Source organism: Oculina patagonica, chromosome 8 (genome assembly GCF_052425735.1).
Source record: "Oculina patagonica isolate OP01 chromosome 8, crgOcupat, whole genome shotgun sequence".
Taxonomy (NCBI): Eukaryota; Metazoa; Cnidaria; class Anthozoa; order Scleractinia; family Oculinidae; genus Oculina; species Oculina patagonica.
Genome location: NC_135765.1, coordinates 25,838,550 through 25,862,338, shown reverse-complemented (window position 1 = coordinate 25,862,338; position 23,789 = coordinate 25,838,550). Strand labels below are relative to the sequence as shown.

Genomic DNA, 23,789 nt, shown 5'->3' with positions numbered 1-23,789 from the left:
TGAAATTTAAAATGTTTAAAAAAGGATAAGTAGAAAGAAAAAATGTCTTTAGAACACCAAAAGACAGTTGATCCCCACGCAAGAGTAACTTAAGTTGGTTTTTCGTTGATGGTGTATTGACTTCCTGTGACGCTTTATGAAAGGCTTCACTTGACACACTTTCTTGAAAAACGGAAGGGGAAAAATTGCCTTGGTGGTCGATGATGATCGGGACAAAAATACTTAATTCCGGTAGCGCAATATGGCTGACCCAATAAGGCTAATCTCTAGCCTGCGTACTAGGCGTATAAGAGGGATTCTTTCCCTTCCACAATTTCTAATACGCCTGCTACGCAGGCTAGCAATAATCGTAATCAGTTTGAGCTTCTGACGGACAGTGCAGAACCAAACAGAATGTTGAATAATGAAGCGTGACTGCTTGAACGAAAAAGAGGGCTGTCCGATGAAAAATATTTTTGTTTTCAACCAATTAGATGAAAACTGTTTTGCAAGACAATTTATCGTTTTCAAGAGCGGAGGCTAGGGTTTTTGGGGTAGATGAAATCTACCCTGGAAACTGTTTAAAGTTAAAAATATATTTGGCTTTCTTTATCGTCTAAGAACCTAGGCAGTTGCTTACAATATTGATTGGTAAAACATTACTGAACGCGGAAACAATGTGGTTTAACAATGAAATAAATGTCCTCATCAAATTCAGCAAACCAGATTATAAACAAAAAAAAAATCTTAAAAAAAATTGAAGCGGGCGCGTACAATGTATAACACAAGTCATTATTATGCAGCTGTAAATGCTTCTATGCCTGCGAGCCAGCGTTACAAATAAAACGCACAATGTCTCACGGAAATTAAAGATCGAGCTCTTCTATAATGCACCAGTTCAATTATGTGCTGTTCTTATATTTTAAGTAGATTAACAATCCTGATAGTAATTAACAAACTTCAAGGATGTAACGGCACTTTTTCATCTGAAGTTACTCAATAGCTTTTTGGGAAGTAGATGGCCGTTCTTCGAACCAGGTTATGGCGCGATTGATCAGATTTATCGCAATTGGTGCGGCAACGTAGATGACAGATAACAAACTACCAGCAAGCTTAATAAACCTCACGAGGTCATCGTTATGCAAAAGAGAGAGCCACAATGAGCCGTAACGGACATGTTGACCTTTGATCTTTTTATCCGCATCCTCCGCAAAGTAGAACTCCCAGTCACCGTTTCCAGCTTTAATGGCAAACTGTTTTTCGGGTTGCGAGAAGATGAACACAGCGTTGGTAAGATCGGTGCCAACTTTCATTACCACAGGGATGAAATGATTGGCAGCCTCGAGGAGTTTTAGAGTTGTCTGGTCTTCTTCTTTGAGATATTGGTGCTTATCTTCGTTTCCGAATCGTTTAATACTTTGTCCACAAAGAACGTTAGAGTTAAGTTTGTTTACTTTGATTACTTCATCGTAATCCTGCAAAACAAAGACAAAAAAGAGAGGTGAGTTGACTTGTGCCTCTTGAAAGCTACCACTTTGCTTGTACGTCTTAAGGTCAATATACCGGACATTTGAATCATTTTATAGTCGCTGCGATTTATGCTACGGAGCTCTTTTATATCGACGATCGAAGCAATCCTAGAAACTGGGCAACAAGCTAAACTATTATATGGCAAGAAGCATATTATCCCTATACGCCATGGGCATTCGCTGGGGATCATTATTTCCGCAAACAATGACTGTTTACAGCTATAGCAAATCTATAGCTGTAAACAGTCATTTCCTGCTTCGTTTAGTGCAATAACTCCATCTTAGATTTTTGCTATCACTAGTTTGTTTAATCCCCTGTTTTATAGATCACATACCAATGTTGTTATAACAGAGTGTTCTACTTACATTTTCATCAAACATTCTTGACCTGAAATTTCCCATAATGGAAGTGGTACGATATATGAAAACCAAGTTGTTTCGAACACTGCCAAACTTGGAATGAGATCAACCACCCCTTACTTTCACTTTCAAGGGATTTGTCCCTTATATGTGAATATACATAAACAATTTCCATAAAAGGATTCCGTTTGTGTGCATGTCCGGATCCGAACCCATTATTGGTAACAGGACGGAAACGCACATTTTGTTGTTAATTATACTTTTAAGCCAGTATAAGCTTACTTTTTGCAATAATCTAGTGTTGTTTTAAAAAGATGTTATTTATCAATAGTTTCATTTTCAAATTTTACATAGGAGACCAACATAGAAAAGATGGTTTAAAATGTAGTTGTAGCGTAATGTAAGAAATGGTAATCTTGAGTGAGGAATCACATGGGTCATGGACATTTAATACTCAAGCCACTTTCTGGCTGTCAGTAAATAGTGCTAAACTGTCGACTGAAGGTCACAGGACTCTCACAGGAGCTGTTCCGATGACGCGAGTTGTTAACCACCGGAGACGTTTGCTACAGCAATGAACTAAACAACACCTATGTATGCCAAATTTTGACATTCCAGTGCCCATTATGCTAGCTCTAAAAATGTTCAAACCAGTCTAAATGACTTGTCTTTGTACCTTTTTTTGACACGAGGGGAAAACCAGCTTGACATCCCAAAAAGCAGGGCATCGAATCGCTGTGACACTTCTGATTGTTATACAGGCAAACAATAATATGGGACAACACAAAAAGGCGTTTCAAGATAAAACATCAAACAGAAAGGATTTAAAATAACATCCATTTAAACTTTATAGTCTCCTGCTCAGAGCTTCTTTGTCACGCTTGTCACACGTTCGTCCCAAAACGAATACGGTAGAGAAAACCATACTCCATATTGACGAGAAAAACATTACCTTTACGGCACTGAACTAGAACAAACCATTTATATAGCTTGTCCAAAGTTAAGCTAGATCACTCTCTACCGAAGACGGGCAAATTAAAGATAACATTATGTCATTCATGATACAAGTGTATAACAGTGACGCTATCAATACAAATGTAACAGCTCGGCCCGGCGTAAAGAATAGAAATAAAAGTAATCAATAACTTATCGAGAAGTTTCAGACCTTAGCATTCCAGCTCAAAGATTTAGAGAGCGTCAAGCATATCTTACAGATATAAATGAGCGCGAACAAACCATCAGCTGACCAAAGGAGCAAAGCATGTCGCAAATTACAGAGGTGTCAAACTTCACGAACAGAAAACGTTGTGCAGACCTTATGAATCTTATAACCTGCACCACCGTCTTACACCCAATTTCAGTGTTTCGTGCCATGCTATATTTCTACACTGATCGTTTTCCGACGTGCTGTTTGACGGGGCCAATCAAAACCGATGCATACCTGTGTTGGTTTCAGAAGGTCATGCTAGTGGGCTGTGATCGGCGGATTTCGATCCGTCTTGTTTATTTAGCACGGCGGAAGATGTATTTCGATAGAAACCCGCTATGCACCTAGTAACACTTAAAACAGGTGTGTGGTGTAATTTGTTCAATTAAAATGCCTTTTAACAAAACAGCATATAGTGCCCTTCAAAATCATGTTAAGAGCAAAACAGGTCGGAAGACCAAATTTAACAAAAATATTAATAAATGCACAAATGCCATGCATAAATTATTTCGCGGAAATTTCTTTGAGGGTGAGCCCCGGGTGTCGATTTCTATCCTAATAAACCTTCTTATTGGCTATCTTTCTTTAAAAATGCGGTGCTGATTGGTTTCTTCAAAACAAAGTCAGACCGCCGACGAACGAAAATGACAGCGCGGTTGATCAGACGTCTGTGGGGGAGTAACGAATGACGAGCCCAAAGAACGTCTACGTATAGGAGGCTAATAACAGGTTCAGTCAAAAAAGGACCTTTTCGTAACAGTTTTATTATCATGAAACGGCAGACAAGGATTATTTTTCAACTAGACTTTTTCCAGTCCCCTATTTTTCCGTGAAGTCGTACATAGAGATCGATCGTTTAGTTCGACGAGTCGCCATCTCGGCTCCTGAACGCGTGCGAAAACTGCCATGGTTTTCGCACTCTCGGCTCAAGTTTTCGCTCGCATTCAGGAACCAAGATGGAAGCCCGTCGAACTCAACGTTCGATCTCTAGCTACGACTCCTCGGAAAATAGGGGACTGTAGCCAGTCTATTTTTCTACTTTAGGAAAAGTTGAGCGAGTTGACCCATACGTTCATGTTCTCATTTTGAATGCTTTATATAACTTTCGTAGCATAAATGGCAAACCTTAGATGCCAAATTACTCTCTGCAATTATGAAAAATTGAAAAAATAATTAATTAATTGAAAATCCATCTGCATTTACAGACTGCTCTTTCAGTTCGATGACTTATTTTAATAGCCAAGGAACGCAACGCTAATGCATTACGTTACTCACATGTGACAGGTTTTACTTCCTTCCACCAGTCATCCGAGTAAAGATACTTCTGGATTTCAATCCCGTCCCTTGGAACTGGCATCTCAGAATGACCAAAGCGCACCTGTGGTAACGGTGTTGCTACCAGTTGTGCAGGAAACGTATGTCGGTGATTATAGTGTAACGGGAAAATCCACGTCTCCAGGCCAGCTCTCTTCATCCATCCACTATAGTTATACATAGCAAACAAGTCCACTTTAATATGCGGCATATCGTCGCAGTAAACTTTCATCATATTGCTCGAGAGCCACCGTGCATGATAAACGTTCAGCCCTTTTGTCTCAAAAGCAGATAAAAACTCGGCGAACTTCATCGACGCAAACTTCCCCGAACCGTTAAAACCAATGTCCACGTCATCATCCCATGGGAGAGGTCCCTGAGTACGAATTGCGCCGAAGACAGATCCATACATGAGCCAATGTTCTATACCCAAGTCATCCAGGATCTTGTGTACGGTATAAGTCATGTTTAGAAGGTGATCTTTTTCCTCGCTGTTCAGATACTCACAAGGCTTGGCAGGGAAGAAAGGGTGATTACCAGTATACGGACCATAGTTTCTAATTAACAATTAGACTACGAGGCCAAGTTTTCTATGAGCAAATAGTCAACGAGGCGCAGCCGAGTTGACTATCGCTCATAGAAAACGAGGGCGAGTAGTCTAATTGTTTTAGTAGAAACTCTAAAGGATTGCAGTCCAAAACCTACAATATTGTGCACTTTGAAGACAAAAACAAGAAAATTTACCGCTTAAAGAGCTACGCGAGCGCGCGACTGTTTTCTATCGGCGAATAGAAATCAGTGGGAGAACCAATCAGATTCGCGGATTTCCATTAGAACACAGCTGAGTTTCTACTAATGCTTATTATTGTATAGAGAGTTAGTAAGATGACGAGAAAAATTGCCAACACAATGTATCGACAACGACAACTGAAAATCGAACGGCGAGCTGAGTCCGCAACCAACATTATGTTTTGAATTCTTGACTTCAAATGCACTTGCATACAGATTGCAACGGGTTATCAGCTAGAAGATGTTTGGTAGTTCAGTGGAACAATAAGTGCCAGATGATAGATTCTCTAGTTGGGCTGTTGGAAAATAAAAGAAAGGTGATAAGTTGGGAAGTGTATTATAAGAAAACAAAGCAATATTGAAAGCGTTTAACTGGCGGTACAAATATGTCCTGAAAATTACACAAAAAAGTTAAAAAATTTAACTAGACTAGACTAGACTAGACTAGACTAAACTAAATTTCACCCTTCCCTTAAATATAAGTCTTCCCACACTCACCCCATCCGTTATTTTAAGCCTTCGCCACTCCTTCCCTCTTTTTTTAACATTATAAGTCTTAATATTAATGTCGTTAGAGTATATTCTTACAATGCTTTGTTAGGGTGTTTTTCTTATGCGTTATTCTTGTGAACACCTAAAAATTGTTCAGACGTTAATCATTTTGAAACGCAAATTCCTTCAGAGAATCAGCACATCAGAATAGTATTATTAACATATGGTAGTGTATGTGCAAAAATTGTGTAAAAAAGTGTTATTGAAGTTTCGTGATTGAAGGATAGTTGACCCATAAAAGGCATAAACCATGAACGATGCGATCCAAATGTTGACTGGGAAATTGGAAATAATTAGTCGTCATCTGTGACAGAATTAACATGAAAACAAGACAGGTTGCATAAATTATGCTCTTGAGCCTCTCATAGAAAGAAAATATCTTGATTATCAATGAAAGGATTATTACTGATCTTATCAATGCAGCCTTCCCCAAACTCTATCCAGTCATATCGATCATAGTTTATGCATTTTACATGGTCAACGTTTCTTGAATTTAGTTTACATCAAACATTCAACTCGATGAGCGTTCATATTGACGTGGTTGCCACGAGAACGCTTTACTGACAGTTTTAATCCAGTATCTTCCATGGGTCTCCATGGCCATAAGCCTGATATAAAAAAAATTTTGCGAAGACTAGACCATCATTTTCAGAAATTTCCAGACGTTGACTTAGTTTATTACTGTGCTTTCAGAATGTCTCTAAAGGTTGCTAAATATCCGTGAAATAATTTCTGAGGAAGATCAAAGATGTTACGGCTGTATATCAACTACTAAAGGTTCTAAAGATTGCTTGCTGGTGCGTGAGGGTGTGCGTACCCTCTGATTAGACTGAAAAGTACTCCGTTTAGCCTGTAGTCAGTTGTAAATAACGTCAGATTAGCTGGCGATGGAGTTTAAGTCGTAAACGGAATCGCAGGAGCGCTTGCGACGGAATCGTTGTCGGAAGATCAGAATGTTTCCATTTCCTCTACTTTCCGCGTAGGACTCCATTCCTTACTAGTTCAGTGAAAACTAGATTAACGGAGTCGCAAGGAGAAGCGGAAGAACAATCCAATCACCCAGTCCGGGTGCTTCATTTTTTCTGCTTGCGAATCCGACAAACAAGTTTTCACAAGGTCATTAACGACGGAGTGGTAAGCGGAATCGGAACTCTGCTCATGTCTTGGTTTGAATTATTTTGCTCGCTACTTGTTTCGTCTCGGTGGTTTTGTTTCGTTGTTTCGAGTTTTTAATGTATATGCCTACATGCGTACGACGAGAGACTACCCGTAAATCATCCAAATGGGGGTTATAAGAAGTTTTGTCTAGTCTAGGGTTTATATTGACTGTACTCTTTATACAACAATATTACCTTATACCAAGAAACAAGAATAAGCGCTATACTTACCTTTAGTGAAACGCGTTCCACAACGTTGAACTGTCAAAGAATTATAATCCTGAATGTTAGTCACTTATACTTCAAGAGTTAAAACTCCGTGAACACCATTAGTCTAATTCTGACATGTCAATTATGTAGCCACAAAACAAATGCGAGTTGAAAATACGAGAAAAGAAAACAAAAAAGTCCCTCCGGCGATAAGTCGCTGAACGAGGCTTCGATTTCTTAGTGGAAATGTTTCAATCCTAAAACTAAATAAATGAGTTTCTTTTTTTGATAAATACTTATTTGAGTTTATGACTGTCTCTCACTTTCAAAAAGCTGAGTGAATTTTGGAAGATGTGTTCTGCCGTGGAGTTACTTGTTTCAACACTCTTGACGATTTTTTTTCGAATTGAAGCATAACTTTTACCTTAACTTGAACAGAATCCCTTACGTCGCAATATGAAGTCAAAATTCGAGTGATATAATAGCGGCCAACATCACGCACGCAAGGCCACGCACGAGTGACTGATTGACAACACCCCTCTGTAACAGACCTGGTGACACCTAATTTTCCACCAGGTTTTCAACCAAAATCGACCAGGAAAGTAAAAAATCCACCAGGTTGATTACTTACTTTTTGTATGCAATAAACTTAGCGGGGTAATCGTGCACAATTTTCCGCACCGATGTCGCTAGATGACACCGTCGTTTTTTCGCATTGTACGTAAACAACTGAAGTAATGTACTTTTTGTGTCCTGCTTTTACACGGAGAAAAGTGGCAAAGGGAAAACAGAATCGAATAAAGGCATCGGACTTAATTTCTCTTAGAACAAGTCCTTTTAGGACTTCGCGTTATACCGCAAACGGGCCGTTTTGTGGTCCCCGAGCGTTCTTTGTATCGAACAGTGCATTACCGCCACTAGATCCGCAATGGGTCAAATTTAGCAAATCATTGTCACAATGAGCCAATGAGTAATCATACTATTGACACTGTCAGTTTGCACTTGGACTTGAAGCAGTCGTGTTATATTCCTGAAATCCTCTGAAATTCTCGCACGTTTTTGTCCATCAGAGATCATACACGGCACGCAATGCATGCAGAAGCGATGACGAACAGAAGAACAAATTCCGCCGACCGCCTTATGATATAAGGCGATGGACTGACGTTGTCGCCTTAAAATGATTCCTTTAGATGCATGTTACTTTTACAGTTCTTAGCAGGCCTGTAGGCAGGATTTAAAACGACGGTTCTTCAGAGCGCCAAAGATCTGAAAGATGCAATCGTGTGAACGCCGAAGATGTAAGCTACTGGGGGTCCAGGGGCATGCCTCCCCGGGAAATTTTGAAAATTAGACAGGCCGAAATCACATTTCGTACGGTTTGAAGGGAGTTTCATAGGCAACTTGGCAGCTTAAAGTAAACTTAAAAAACACGATTATTTCTAGACCTTTTCAGTTAAAATCAAAGCTCCTTATTTTTGGAAGGGGAACGCGCTTCACCAGGCAACCAACCTTGCGCTTGGCGGATTACACCACCAAAAAATACATTTACGACTTAAATTCCTAAACCGCGTGTTGAAGGACTTTTAGAAAGTCTAGGTTAACGTGAATTCAGCCAGATATTCGATATGTTTCAAAACAAATTGGGAGAACGTTTCGCGGGATCATTTTCTCGACTCCCTAGTTTAAACGTCTCTCAAGCCCTGCTAATCTGACTACAAGTTTAATTACTTTTCCAGAAGGTAAATGACATAAATATTTATTATCAAAAGAGCCTAGCACCAAGAGACAGATCCAGAGGTTGTCTAGCACGGGCGCGCCTAAATTTAAACGGTCCGTTTACCATTAAAGTTGCAAAATGTTAAAAATGCCGGCCCTTATTCGTTGATCCATTTTCAGTAGGTCATAGCTAAAGACGTCAAAATAGGAAAACCGTTTGCTTATATCTTTTACAGGTCGAATAAATTGTCTCTTTTTTCGGATTAAGCGAGCAATGAAAAATACGTTTTAATGACTGCAGTCCTCGGCATCAATAGTTTCATGTAGGCGAAAGCTACACAAAGTAATATTTAGACAGTACTTACTATTTGAGGCAGCTTAATTAAAATTTACCGTCAAACGCCACTTGAATGATCTTAAATGTACTTGAATAACTTGCGTATTTTTTACATCACATTGTGCCGGCGGGCTGCAAAGTTTAACACGATATTTTATACATCAAACGCCTCTCAAACTGCTCAAGGTTACTAAATCGACGAAACAATGCAGTTAAATACTCACCAAGAATTATGTCGGTCAAGCTGATTATCCTCTGCGTAGTTATTCGATAAAACGCTTTATAAAGCCGGGTCAAAAATACTTCCACACATTTGTTTTGGGCCGCGCGCGCTGTTCAAATTGCTCTGAATCATTCACAAGCTCGTATTACATACAGGAAAGGAAACAGATCTGTTTTGTCTCTTTAGTGACGTGCTTGACAACGGAACAAACGACAAAAACATTAGAAAAAAGTTAACAATTACTTTTTGCTATATTTACATCAAGTTATAGTCAATTATTAAATTATCTTTTTGCCGCGCGTCGTTTTCTTCTGTTTATTAAAGCCAGCAGAAAGATTTTGGTTGATTTTTCCTGACCAGGTAAACAAAATTCTTCACCGGGGAGAAATAAAATTGACCAGGGATTTTTCAGATATTCACCAGGGACCAGGGAGGTCAAATTTCCACCAGGGAGGGCAAAATAACTCACCAGGTCGGGTTTCACCAGGTCTGTTACAGAGGGGTGTTTGACACGTGATATGTTTAAAACTCGTGGTTACATGGTATATGGTCGGTTTGTCAACTGCGCTCGTTAAATGGCATATTATGCTTCTTGCAGTGCTCAGAAGTTTTGAAATTATTCTGGAATAATTCTAGTGTCTTTTAAATTATGCGCCCTACCATCAAAATTATGCTATCTGAAGCTCGACGACAAGGATATCAACTAAAATCTTAGAGCTTAGTGAGCTCCACCCCAGGGCCAACAGAATAAGTAAATAGAAGATATTTAAAACGAAGAAAAAAAGCCAGATTATGCTAGAAGAGTAAATCAAGAGAAAAGGTAAAATTATGCTCGGTTTGCTTAATTATGGCAAAAATGATGCTAGCCTAATTAAGACGGAAAGCTTTCATGGTGTGCTGGGCATATGATCTGCACGTTGCCTTTGTGTGTATACTTAAACACAGAGTGCCATAAGAATTCGTAAAGCTGAGCGGGTTTGTTCTAGAGGTTGACACATTATGCCCCTAAATTTGAGTGTTATGCCCCTTCGTTACTCTCGAAACGCACTACTGTGCTCAAAACTATGCTCCATATTATGCTCGGCAAAAAGAGTAAACATTTTTACTTTCGGTCTTTCTTGTTCCCACACTGATGCACAAAATAAAAGCTAACGAACTGAAATCGAGCCTACAGTGTTGCAGTTTAACAATAGCACTAACAGCAGCCGTGAGTGGAACGAACCGTGTTTCAAGTTTTGTTATATTTAAATTTGTTAAGTATTATTTCCAACACGAAATTTCTCTTGCAACAATGAAGAGGATAAAAGTCTCTTACTACAACTGACTCAACAAAGAAATAGGAAATAAAAAATACGAAATACGAAATACGAAACAAATAAAAAACGTAAATATCTTTTCGAAATACGCCAGACTTCGTTTAGAATGTAATACGACTAAAATAAGTTTAATTATGGACTTGAGCGACCCTAATTACAGTTTAACTCATTTTTTTTATAATCTCATGCACATAACTTGAAATATCAGTAAACTATCAATACGAAGCCAGAAACAACTGACGTTCTGGGCCTAGTTGTTCAAAGGGTGGATAACGCTATCCACCGGATAAATCGCTATCCAGTGGATAACTGTTAACAAAACATACTACGCTATCCACCGGATAGTGATTTATCCGGTGGATATAGCGTTATCCACCTTTTAAACAACTGCGGCCTGAAGTTCAATTTTGTCTTGATTTGTAAAAAAAAAATAAAACATAACATGGTGTAAGGAAATAATACACAATTCCTTCTTTACAAAACCTGTCAATATGCTTTAACCAAAGTATCAAGTTTATAGAGTTTTCACTTGTACATGTCTCTGACATCAAGTGAGCTGGAGGGTGCTGAAACCATAACCCCTTTTCCGAGCTAGTAAATTTTGCACGAATGTCGGGCGACAGCTGACATTTTGACCAATTTTCAACTATCATTTAAACCCCATCCAGATCGTAATAAAAGGGAGACTAGTTTGACTGAAGTAGAAATAATACTAGCAAATCACCAGTAGTTTATCACATCAGAGGGAGCAATGGTGGACCCACTATTGGCAAGAGAAATGAACCAATGCGGCGAACAGTTGAAGAAACGTTATCCCAGATGTAGCGAAGCGTACAGTAGGCTTGCGGACACATCGTCCGTATATTCCATCGTCGCTACCCTGTGAAAAGTAAAATTCCCAGTCGCCGTTTCCAGCTATGGGTACAAATTCCCTTCCAGGTTGGGCGAAAATGAACGAAGTATTGCTCAAGTCTCCTCCGGCATCGATAACCTCCGGGATGAACGAAATGGCGGCGCGCAAAAATTTTAGAGTTGCCTTGCCCTGCTCGTCAAGATGAGAGTGCTGTCCTTCATTTCCACAGCGCTTTATTAGTTCACTTCCAAGGACCGGAGACGTGATTTCCTTCACACGGATTCGGACATTTTGAGAGTATTGCTAAGGAAAAGAAATCGAAGAACAGTATTAGCGGGCAGACACTCTTGTAAATCACATACATTTTTTTAAAGAACTGTCTCCTCTGAAGACCGCATTAGTTCCCTGAAGGAGGTGGTGGCAGGAGGTGTAAGACCTGGTGTCGAAGAATTGTCACTCGTTTATAAATAAACCTCCCCAAAACAGTAAGTTAAAAAGTTATGGTGCATTTCTTTACTGGTTTATAATACGCTGAATGGCGGACAATATTAACGCAAAGTAGATAAAGCCAATGAGCAAAAAGAGGAGATAAAAACAAAACAAAAGAGCAAGTTAATTCATAAGTCCGCGTTCGAAAACGATATTTTATAACATGATATATAACCCGCGAAGCCTGTTTTAGGACTCTAAAGTCTGCCTTATTTCGAGAGGAAATATTCTCGATCCAGCTACTGGTCGAATGTCTTGGAAATGGACAGCGATAAGACCTTTTCTTGTGAGTGTAAAGAATTTCCATGAATCAAATAAAAATTGTCCAAAATCGTGACGTTTGAGCTTGCTTGGGCTTGTTATAGAACAGACCAATGATTTTCATATAAAACTGGAAGTAAACCACTGCATAAATGTAGGCTTGTGATGGTCGTATTTGGGCAGTTGAGATCCCTTTGGCGGACAACTGATTAAAAAAAAATAATAAAATAATAAAATAAAATAATCCATTACGATACGAAGTCCATTGTTGGTTTATTTAGTCATGTTTTTGTCATTTTAAGTAAGAAAGAGATTGTTGTAGTACCTATCTGCTTATTTTGTATCCTGCGGCGAAAGCGAACTATTATTTTATTTTATTTTATTGTAATTGTCAAGCGAAAGCTAGCTGATATTAACTTTATATCCCTGAGAAATATAAAGTCTACCTCGCATTGAAGGACTTTGTTATTGTCTTTTTTTTCGAGTCAGGTTTATGGCATGAACTTTCCAGTAAAACGGCTTGAAAAGTACAAAACCGAACGGAGAAGACTTCAAAACAGTGCCAATATAATGATGACTAATCAATAAACATATATTCGACGCAAAAGCAAAATTACATTAAGCATGTAACTGACTTTCAAGCCTGGAGGAAAGTTACGAGGGCCATTTTTTTGGGAGGGCAAGTCAATTTGATAAAAAAAATCATGATATTTACAGTACTAGCAGTGCTAATAAATATTTTTCGAAATAATTCCCAAGAATAGGAATTGTAATTTGTAAATAGAGTTTCAAGCTGCTTGTGTTTTAGGTCGATGGGAGTGAAATTACCATAAAGATCGCAATTGTTTGCAATTTGGTAAGCGGAAGATTTTGAAACAATGTATCTCTTTTTAGATCTCGATTGCATATGCTAATTAAAAATATCAATTTTTTAATAGTTTAGCATTAGTTTTTGATTTGTGTAATATTGATGTTAGGAACGCTAGAACCGTTTTTCTTGTGTTTGTTTTTCAGCTGCAAACTGTAGAAACACTTAAAGAAGAAACAAATAAACCGGGTCTCGCTTCACTTCGTAAATCGAATAATGGGTTGCAGAAAACAAACAACAATCGATAATGAGACCACCTTGCTTAATAGGTAGGCGTTCGTCATGCAACTGAAGCTAACTAAATCATTGTCACAGTCTTAGCTTTATTCATAATGTGATACTTGATCGTTGCTTGAAAAATTCACTCGAGCCGAGGTAAGCTCATGTCGATGCGATGGAGAAAGGTAATTACTGAAGGCGATCGAAAACGAAATAAATAATAAGCAAGTTGAAGCACACGGTTCAATTTCATCATATAAATCTTGTTCTTCAGTGTATTTGAAAGCAACCAGCCTGCGTTATCAACGTTTTACTTACCCTTGTCATTCTTGTTCGTCCGATCAGGTTGGAAGATGGGTGTCCAATCTTTTCCCCTCTGTAGTGAGTGTGTGAACCCATGTTCTTGCCAGTGTGGCGCGAATATGCTGGCATGCCACGCTGCCTGTTGGAGTGCGATTCATGGCTCTGTTCTGATCCCATAGCTAGTATTAGCCAAGTCTAAAATTTTTAAGACTTACTTTCAGAACTACAAACCATCGCTCGGCAGTAAACATTCAGCACCTTCGTCCAACATACGCCATGTAGCCAGCAGGTGTGACGTCAGTGAATTGCTGTTGTTATTTCCCTTGTCAATCAGGGTTCAAGATTACACTCATCTCCAACTGGGTTCCTCACAAAAGATAAACGGCTCTAGTACCCCGTTTTAGCGAAATGTGGGCAGTGGAGCAGGAAACTACGTAAGCATACTTAGTACACAAGAGCTCTTTACTCAACCCGTAATTTGGGGTACGGTGCGTGACGTCACTGATCATTTATGCTCATTGGTCCCTATTTTCCGTAGCAAATAATTGAGTGGTGGTGAATTTTCTACCGCGTTTCAGATCGTTTCAATCTCAACATAATCAAAGGGAACCCAACAGACCGTTTCGGTGAATTTCTGTTTGGAAGACCTATAGTCGCCTACGATTTTCGAATTAAAGTGAGATGAAAAACTGGAGATTTCTTTAGCTCAAACTACCATGACATGAAAAGAGGGTCTCAATGGGGTTAACCGTTAGCCGTAAAACGGCCAAAAATTTAGCTGTTAGGCGTAAAAATGGGAAAAGTTTAACCGTTAGACGTAAACTATATTAACCGTAAAAAATCGGTCAGCAATTTAAAATAAAACAGATTAGGTCACTTCATCGCACAAGAATGGTCCTGAGATATAAAATATGTTTTTTCAGTAATGAAAATTAATTTTTAACTTTTAAAACAATGGAAATTAATTTTTAACTTCTGTTAACCGTAATGGAAAGAAATTAACCGTTAACCGTAACAAAGCCAAAATTTTAACCGTTAACCGTAAAAGCCACCACCCCATTGAGACCCTCTGAAAAGGTAATTCTGGCTGTTTGAGAGAGAAAAAATGTCGTTTTGCCCGCGGTTGCGAATATATTTGCTGTGCTTTGCATAAACGCTGATGGCGAAGCCACGTGCGTGAAATCATGAACTTTCTTGCTTGTGTTTCTACAAAAAATTCACTTGGAATTTGTACCCTGTGAATGAAAATAGTGCTTTCTGGTCCCACACTTTGAGCTAAAAGCGCCAAATGTTTTTCTTCGCATGTTTTGGGCTAAGAAATTAATTTTAAAAATGGGATTCCATTTTTAGACTCTTAAAATTACATAAGGTACTTTGCCCAGATACTGACAATGATCCAGACTTTTCATGAGTCTTAAACAGTGAGAAATGAACACTTTTTAAGAGTCTAAAAATGGGATTGTAAACAATACATACAATGATATGGCAGTTACAAGATGTCTTCAATATGGCAAATTTAAAGAATCTTAAAAAAGGCAGTTTTAAGGAGTCTTAAAAAAAGGAGTGCTTCTAAGTCTTAAAAATGGGATTCTTTAAAACTGCCAGCTTTAAGATTGCAAAAAAGTAAAGTTGGCAGTTTAAAGGTGTCTTAAAGCTGGCAGTTTTAAGGAATCTTAAAGCTGGAAGTTTTGAGAAGTCTTAAAGATAGCAGTTTGAAGGAATCTTAAAGCTGGCAGTTTTAAGGAGTCTTAAAGCTGGCAGTTTTAAGGAGTATTAAAGCTGGCAGTTTAAGGAGTCTTAAAGCTGGCAGTTTTAAGGAATCTTAAAGCTGGCAGTTTTAAGGAGTCTTAAAGCTGGCAGCTTTAAGGAAGTTTAAAGCTGGCAGTTTTAAGGAGTCTTAAAGCTGGCAGTTTTAAGGAATCTTAAAGCTGGCAGTTTTAAGGAATCTTAAAGCTGGCAGCTTTAAGGAAGTTTAAAGCTGGCAGTTTTAAGGAGTATTAAAGCTGGCAGTTTTAAGGAAGTTTAAAGCTGGCAGTTTTAAGGAAGTTTAAAGTTGGCAGTTTTAAGGAATCTTAAAGCTGGCAGTTTTAAGGAATCTTAAAGCTGGCAGTTTTAAGGAATCTTAAAGCTGGCAGTTTAAAAGAATCTGAAAGCTGGCAGTTTTAAGGTGTCTTAAATCTGGCAGTTTTAAGGAATCTTAAAGCTGGAAGTTTTAAGGAATCTTAAAGCTGAATTTTAATTAGTCTTAAAGCTGGCAGTTTAAAGGAGTATTAAAACTGGCAGTTCTTAGGAGTCTTAAAGCTGGCAGTTTTAAGAAGTCTTAAAATTAACAGTTTTAAGGGGTTTTAAAACTGTCAGTTTAATAAAGACTGCTTTTATGACAGTGGATTAAAACTAGTAATTTTAAAGACATGATTTACATAAGGGGCTTTTTGTTAATTCTTTTTAGAGAAATTACATAAGGTACTTTGCCCAGATACTGACAATGATCAAATTATACAGCGCTGTAAAAATGTTTATGTCCTTAGCTATAGCAACATGTAAATCTTTATGTCAGGTTGTAATCTTGAAGGGAATCGATTACGGAGCTTAGGCAGCTTAGCTTAGACCGTTATCCCTGCCAACATCCAAATCTATTAACAAATGAACTACGGTGAGATTTTAGGCAAGTCGTAAAAATACCTGTAGCAATTGCAACGAAGTCCGCAGTCTAAGCTTAGGGATTTTTCCCTCGGTCACGGTCTGTCAATAAAACAATTCTAATGAAAGTGAACTTTTGGTGAGATTGTATACAGCGTTGTAAGTATATCTATAGCAACGTGTAAATATTTCAGTAATTATAAGGGATTTTTTCCTCGGCAATAGTCTAGTTAAAAAAAACTGAATGTCTAGCGCCATAGCATCATTCTATATAAACTGTCTACATTAATGCCTTCGAGAGAGCATGTCTTGAATTTAAGTCTCTATTTTACTTGTTGCCCCCTAGGAATGCGGAAGTACTTGCACATTGACACATAGCTCGATGAGCCGTTAAAGTTAATTAAGATTTACTTTGAAATTATAGTAATTATACAGACATGTAGTGCAATGTAACATATTAGTAAATGAATCCTGTTTTCCAGTGTTTTAATGTATTGATTTTACATGTTTATTTTCAGTTGTTTCAAATAGTGGAATCAATTAAAACTACAGAGTATTCTGGAGACTAAACTAGCTATCTCCTTGAGATATGAAGCTAAGTGCATGAGCACTATAAACATATAATATTTTTTTTTTCATTAAAAAAAAAGCGGTCAGAAGATTTAAACTTTCATGCCAAATTTTCTTCAGCTGATGTTTCGACTGAAGTGTCGTTAATTAAGGGGCTGCCAATGCAAGTGTCACAATAGGAGCAAATGTGCGAACAACAAGCCACTTGATACCATCCCAGACGTAACGATACATTGGCTTACGCACACACTGACAATTAATTTCGTCACCCGTCTGGGAGAAATAAAACTCCCAGTCTCCATTTCCAGCACTTATGACAAACTCTCTCCCTGGTTGGGCATATATGAAAGAGGTGTTCCGCATATTTGCCCCAGCTTGTAACGCCTGTGGAACGAAATCGATGGAAGCTCTAAGGAACTCAAGAGTTGCCTGTCCCGTTTCGTCGAGGTAACGATGTTGGCCTTCGTTTCCGCATTTATCCACGAGAAATCTTCCAAGTGCAACAGTAGTAATTTCTGAGACCGTAGTTCTTCTCGGAATTTGCTGTGAAATGGGTACCGAAAAAAATTAATTAGGATTAGTGCTTCTAATTATTTATCTCTTCTCTGAGAGTCATTCAAAGGTATTAAAGAATAAAATGACCATAAACAACAACCGTGGCTACGATTCCCTTTAAGTTAGGTGCATATAAACTCTCGGTCAGTTCCGAGCTCATACATCCAGGTACGAAATCTTTAAAGTGACTCGAACTTCTGTATCTGGGATAACTACGGTTGTACACATAGAGTATCTATTACATGGGGAAGGTACAGTAAACAAATCGCAATATTTTGTACCTCCTACTCCGCAATTTGCTTTGATTTCTTCTTAAGACCAAAACCGCCAGATAAATACGAATGTACCCGTAAACCGAAGCTCACAATTCGCTTAAACCGCCAAATCTCCTGAGTATAATAGAGTCCTCTACATATATGTTCGATTTAAACATTCGTGCACTCATTTTGTTTTTATATTTCATTGAGTCATTTGGCAAATTCGACATATTCGTTCACCACTAACTGAATCCTCGAATTCAACTTAAATTGGCCGCGCACTGATGTAAATAGCCAACTGGTTACCTTACTGGCAGTCGAGAATATAATCACAATGGCCTGTTTGTGGCGTTTGTCTAGCTTGTTTGTAAGCAACGCAATAAAGGAGATTAGCGCGAAGGACGTCTGGTGAAAAAGAAATCGAGTCTCTTTTTCCAATCGCCGGTTTATTTCGCGCTGTTTCCCAACTTAAACCGAACACCTGGAACAGAACAGAATCTTAACTAAGTCGTGCTTTTTGAAATCACGGTTCAATATTTTCTTATTTGAGGTACGTGCACGATTAAACGAAGTGGACGTTCTTTTAGGCCAAATGGTTCAATGAATCGCGTCATTTTACAGCAATGATGCGCATTTGCCGGCAGATACCGATCCCTTAAGTTATATATCTTACCGTTGCAAGTTTCCGACGCTTGAGTACGCTTCCACTGCTTCCCATGATTGATATTACTGTACTCCAACGATTGTTGTGTTTTAGAGAAACTGAGTAAGGTTAAGATAACTTTTCCGTTGCGAACAGATCTTTGAAACTTGATTGTTGATGCTAAGTTAAGGTGCAATTTCTAGCCATTTTTTGAACCGGCGTGTTTCTTGCCCCACACCATGGCAACGGCCGGAACACTGATCTGCCCTATGATATTTTGGACCAATCACAGACAACCCTGCCAGTGCTGGAATCGAATAGGCTTGAATCTTATTGGTCGATTCGTTAGTTTCGCAGTGAACCGGCAAGAAGAAAGTCATATTATATACCCTTGTAAGGCTTTGACTGCCAATAAAGACCGAATTAGTATGTCTTTACCAGAACAACGTGCGTAGGAGCTCATTGCCGCTCTAGAGTGACGCAAATATGTTGACGTGGGCTCCTGAAATCGATATTTTTATGATATCCTAATGTTTCCTATTGTAGATATCACCTAATCCAGCGGCTACAGTTAAATCGAGCGCGCTTGCAATTATTTTAGAGGCAAAGATATCTTCTTCATCTTAACGTAAAATTTATTTTCGTGAAGGGCACTACACTTTTTCCCGAAATCCGCCGCTGTGTTTGTGGTGTATGAGCCCATTGAGATATACTTCCGCAATGCTGGGAGGGATTTTTCCCAGGCTGACCTTCGGAAACGGAAAACAAAATACCAAAAGTTTGTCGTGTGAAGGCCGCTTAAGGGATTTTTCTCTCGGTCTTTGACCTCTAGTAAACTGAATGCCTAGAGTTCTAATTTTTTTCTGCACAACATCCCTTTATAAATACGGAAATATTTTCACATGGTTCAAAGTTCGATCAGGCGTAAAAAGTAAAAGTCTTATTTTCTTTCCTATCACAATTTTGTCTGCTGACATGCCATTAAATCCATTGCTTATTTGGGGATCAGTATAGTTAACGATAACTTCGTACAGTTACGAAGTTCTTTCTTTAGAATACAACAGCTCAAGAACAGCGGAGAGGTGTGATGTGACGTCATTGGCGTGACTTGCGCATGACATTTATAGCTGCGGATTTCGGAGAAAAGTGAAGTGCCTTTGACGACACAAATTTTACATTCACCACGAAGAAGGCATCTTGACGTCTTGATCGCGCCGAATATTCGCTGGATTCATTGATATCAACCATGGGAAACAATGGGAGTAAAAGATATTCTGCATATTCGCGACACTCTGGTGAGGGAATGGGCTCCTACACGCATCGTAATGGAAAAGACACGGGGCATGCTAACTCGGTCTTAATTGGCCGTCAAAGAATCACAAGGGTAAGATCAAATATTTAGGGGAACGGTTATATGCTGATATAACTATATTCGTAAAACCAGACTCCGTTTTGAAAAACGTACGTTGTTTATTGACCAACACTAGCGCTAAGAAGCCTAGCAATCGATCCTTTTAAATTTGCCTATACATCGAATCATTAGACAGTTAGCATAAATACCCGATTCCCTCTATAGCGCGCGCCTGCAGGAAATCACGGTAGTTGTATTCATCAAACCATGCGCGAGACTCAGTAATTTGCATCATTGCTAAGTCTCGCGCATGGCTTGATGAATACAACTACCGTGATTCCCTGCAGGCGCGCGCTATGGAGGGAATCGGGTATTGGAATCCAGATCGATTATTCTCGAACGTCCTTATACATTTATCTCGAAGCAAACATTATATCCCCTGGACTAGCTTCATTAAGTCGGACACAACAATTCTTCCCCGATTTCTGAGAACCCGCGATTTCTTGAGCTCCTTTCGATTCGTTTTCCTTGGAGCGTCACAAATCAGGATTTCCACTGTAGTTTAACCATATTCAGACCGAGAGGAGGGCTTTTGAGGTCTGCGCTGACTTTGAACGCTTTAACTTTATTAAGATGCAACCAAACCATGCCAAACTGTCTGAGCTTATCTAATATTTAACTGGAAATAATTTGGTAGGATAGGGTGATGTGTAAGTAACTTGAAATCGCCATGGCGACGGCATTCTGATAGGCATGTTTTCCAAATTTGTTATTTCCGTGTTTCTTTTAAAGAAAATTAACTCTAATGCAACTAATTTTTTATCTTTTTACACATCACATATCGCTTACTGAGCCCATCAAAGCCTAGCAACAGATGGTATAATTGTTCATTTTTAACGGATTTTTTACTGTAAAAAGGTCACCTAGAATTTTCGGGAGCCTTTCTCTGGCTGGAATTTTCGAAAAGGTAAGTTTTGATCCCTATAACTTTCGGATCACTAGACTTTCAGCTAGGAAATCCGAACAGATAAAAAATTTTTAGGGGATAAAAATATGCCTATATCTACCGTTTAAATACTAAAATACATTCAACGGTTCTATCTTTAAGTGGTTTTGAACTATATTCTCGATGGGTGCCCCTGTAGCAAGTGCTCAATTCTGGTGTTAGTTGCACGAAGCTTGTACCACTTCCTGATAAGGAAGTTAGCCTATGCGCTTGCTTTCTTAGAAGAAACCCATCCATCGCCCGCAACTCGGCTGTTCGGGCACTAAGGGACCCCAGTCGGGTCAAACACGCATTTACTCCAGTGAACATGAGCTTTGTAGTACAAAATTTGTTTCAGGGTTGTTAAAATTGTGTTTTCTTTCTCAATCCTATGCAGCAAATCTCGAAAAACCTGTTAATTCATGTATCAAAAATCACTGCTCCATATCTTGGAAAGATCCTTGTGGAATTGTGCGGGAATGAGGGTCGACATCCTTACCTCGACGAACAGGGAAGAACAACTCTACTGTTTATGAGAGCTGCCATCTCTTTCATTCCGTTAGCTTTGGACGCCGGTGCAGATCTGCGAAACGCTGCGTTCATCTTCGCCCAACCAGGAAGAGAATTTGCCATAAAAGCCGGTAAAGGAGATTGGGAGTTCTATTTTTCCCAGGATAATGATGGAAACATTTGTGGCAGATGTGTGCGAAAACCAGCCCTTCGCTACATCTGGGACGAAGTGAAGAAGGTTGTGAAATATCTCCTGCCAATCATAGGGCCTCCTGTGATGGCAGCTTTAATTGCAGCGTGACAAGTTTTATAGTAAATGGTTTGAAGAACCCCTGAATATCAGTAGTTCGTATAGTGTGATCGTCCGGGTGAGAATTTTTCTGAAAAAAAAAAAAAAAAAAAAAAAAAAATTATGGGGAGGCTTCGCCCCAAGTTCTAACCGCTTACCCTTTTATATACCATTTTTGACAGAAATTGTACCCCTTCCGTATACCTTTAACTGAAAAAGGTACCCCTTTCATATACCTAAGAGACATGGCGTGGACTTAAAATAGGACGTTTTCTTGTATCACTAAAAAAATACAGCCATAAATTGCGTCTGTTGGAAATATTTTAATTAAAGGCCATTTTAAATAGCCAAATGACAGATTTCCATACCCTTTCATATACTTAAACTCGTGAAATCCCTACCCTTTTATATACCTGAAGCCTTGAAAAGGTACCCCTTTTGGGCGGAGCCTCCCCGTATAGGCCATTTTAGGGAGTACCTCTCCCCCCCCCCCCCGGGAACTGTTGTTGGTGACTGACGCTTCGAAATCCCGCTCAGGCTGAGCGGACTTCACTCTAAAGATGACTTCCGCTCAGGTTGTCGAAACCAGCAACAGTTCTTTTGAGAGCTACTCAGATCCGGTCGATTACACTTTGCTGCGCATTAGCGACAAGTACACAAACTTATATGGCTCTATTAATTCCCCAAAGCTTATTTTTGCAGTTGTATTCTTATATTTAGCCAGGAGCTATAATCGGGGATAATTGCTACTGATTTAGCTTAGATTACACTCTTCTTGTTTTATAGGAACCGTTTTTATAAGAACGCTGAGGCTGAAATCTTCCCCAAGATTAAGAAAATGTGTGCGCTAAAATAAGAACATACTCAGGCTCAGCCAAATTTTACGCGTTCTTAAAAAAGAGTGTAACAAGCTAGTTACAATCTAATGACTGTGTTTAGAGAGGCAGTTATTCTGCCCGTTGTGTATATGATAAAATTCTGTATCATGCACTTTTCAAATAACTGTGTACATAAAATTTAATATAATAATTCAAGCACGCTTGAAAAATCGTGACTTTTATCTGCTAAAAAGCCCATTCATTTTAAATTTCTTTTTTGTTAGAGCGTGCGACAAGTTGTCAACTAATCATGTGTTTACCAGTTTCAGAAATAAATCATTGCTCATTCGGAAAATTCCCTATTAGTTTTTCTTTGGAGGTCAGTCCGCGCCTCGTTCGGGCCTCTTCTGAGAGCGTGATACTTACGAGGTTAGCATGACAGAGGTCTATAAAATAGAATTGAAAAAAAAAAAGGGTTTTTCGGAAAGTGATCGTAGCAATATCTGTCATTGCAGTTCCCGGTGGTTTGACGTATACAAAAGAGGCACAAGGGTCAATCTGCTTTTTTTAAACGATGTGTTGACCCTTTCGCCGCGTTCACATACCTTCTCAACAAAATAATATATTATCGCAGCCCCAACTGCAATAACAGCTATTGTAGATTCTGACGGTAGCGGGGCGGTACGCTTTTCTAGTGGGGCCGTACGGCTTTTTTTGGCCCTGTTTGAGCGAGGCGTACGGCCCTCATACAGGACTTTTTTTCATATGGTTTTCCAAGGAAATTGCCCGCGGGTCTGTACGGGTCATATGATGATTTAAGTTATTTTTCTGATAACTTTGAAATTACAGTAAACATAAAAAGTAGTTTTCTAACATATAAAAACAACCTAAAAGGAGTAATAAAAAAGCGAAAATAAACATGGTCAGTTTTGACTGACGAATATTTAGACGGATTACGAATGACGAAAACTTGCCAATTTCTTCAGGATTTGTTCCTTTAAGGAAAATTTGAAATAAACCATATTTATTATTTTAAAACACTTCCAGAGAGCTTTCAGCAGCTTATTAGCCGAAAAAACAACCAGCTTACTCAAGCAGGTATCCGACATTGTGAGATTACTGAAAATAATGGAAAAAACCTGAAGGTTCCTTTCTACTTCCTGAGCTGTTGTATTCACAAAACTATAATATTAGAATGGTGATACATTAAACCTTGACCCTAAAAGAAAGCAAAAATTGATACCCTTTTTAAGACCCAAAAACGAAAAATGACACCATATTAGAGGGGAAGAGAAGCGTTCTGTGTCGACCAAATATATCGGCTAACCTTGTACGGCAAAACAAAATTCGTTATAAAACCGCTCTACTAATACTTGAACATATAGTTCAGTCGTTTAGCTGGGCGTTTGTTTAGCTAGCTGATAGAATTTAGGAACCCTATATCTAAGGAGGAGAACGGTAGAGGGGGAGAGGCGGAAGATGGGGTTTG

The 23,789-nt window shown here is 38.9% G+C and overlaps 3 protein-coding genes and 1 pseudogene across 4 annotated transcripts; 1 reads left to right on the top strand and 3 right to left on the bottom strand.

The window, feature by feature from the left end:
• Positions 1-748: 748 nt before the first annotated feature.
• On the bottom strand, positions 749-1,988 carry LOC144663778 (uncharacterized). Its single transcript, XM_078524846.1, has 2 exons — positions 1,875-1,988; positions 749-1,454 (listed from the first exon to the last, which is right to left on the bottom strand). Exons 1-2 carry the CDS (start codon positions 1,908-1,910, stop codon positions 972-974), a joined length of 519 nt encoding a protein of 172 aa, XP_078380972.1. The 5' UTR covers positions 1,911-1,988; the 3' UTR covers positions 749-971.
• Positions 1,989-4,342: 2,354 nt separating this feature from the next.
• Positions 4,343-7,158, bottom strand: LOC144663754 (uncharacterized protein RP689-like; annotated as a pseudogene).
• A 4,294-nt stretch (positions 7,159-11,452) lies between these two features.
• On the bottom strand, positions 11,453-14,073 carry LOC144664251 (uncharacterized). Its single transcript, XM_078525355.1, has 2 exons — positions 13,698-14,073; positions 11,453-11,845 (listed from the first exon to the last, which is right to left on the bottom strand). Exons 1-2 carry the CDS (start codon positions 13,857-13,859, stop codon positions 11,453-11,455), a joined length of 555 nt encoding a protein of 184 aa, XP_078381481.1. The 5' UTR covers positions 13,860-14,073.
• A 5,421-nt stretch (positions 14,074-19,494) lies between these two features.
• Positions 19,495-23,222, top strand: LOC144663776 (uncharacterized). 2 transcript variants are annotated; one of them, XR_013572661.1, is made up of 3 exons: positions 19,495-19,731; positions 21,081-21,793; positions 22,020-23,222. XR_013572661.1 is itself a non-coding variant. In XM_078524844.1 (2 exons), exons 1-2 carry the CDS (start codon positions 19,594-19,596, stop codon positions 21,492-21,494), a joined length of 552 nt encoding a protein of 183 aa, XP_078380970.1. In that variant the 5' UTR covers positions 19,495-19,593; the 3' UTR covers positions 21,495-23,222. The 2 variants fall into 2 exon arrangements, 1 of the variants encoding a protein (XP_078380970.1); XM_078524844.1 differs by having other exon boundaries at positions 21,081-23,222.
• Positions 23,223-23,789: the final 567 nt, after the last annotated feature.

Coding starts and splice junctions, on each gene's coding strand:
- LOC144664251 (XM_078525355.1), bottom strand. CDS start 13,859: ATGGGATCAGAACAGAGCCATGAATCGCACTCCAACAGGCAGCGTGGC. Junction 11,846..13,697: donor GACGAACAAGAATGACAAGG/GTAAGTAAAACG, acceptor TCTTTTCCTTAG/CAATACTCTCAAAATGTCCG.
- LOC144663776 (XM_078524844.1), top strand. CDS start 19,594: ATGGGAAACAATGGGAGTAAAAGATATTCTGCATATTCGCGACACTCT. Junction 19,732..21,080: donor GCCGTCAAAGAATCACAAGG/GTAAGATCAAAT, acceptor AATCCTATGCAG/CAAATCTCGAAAAACCTGTT.
- LOC144663778 (XM_078524846.1), bottom strand. CDS start 1,910: ATGGGAAATTTCAGGTCAAGAATGTTTGATGAAAAT. Junction 1,455..1,874: donor CAAGAATGTTTGATGAAAAT/GTAAGTAGAACA, acceptor TTTGTTTTGCAG/GATTACGATGAAGTAATCAA.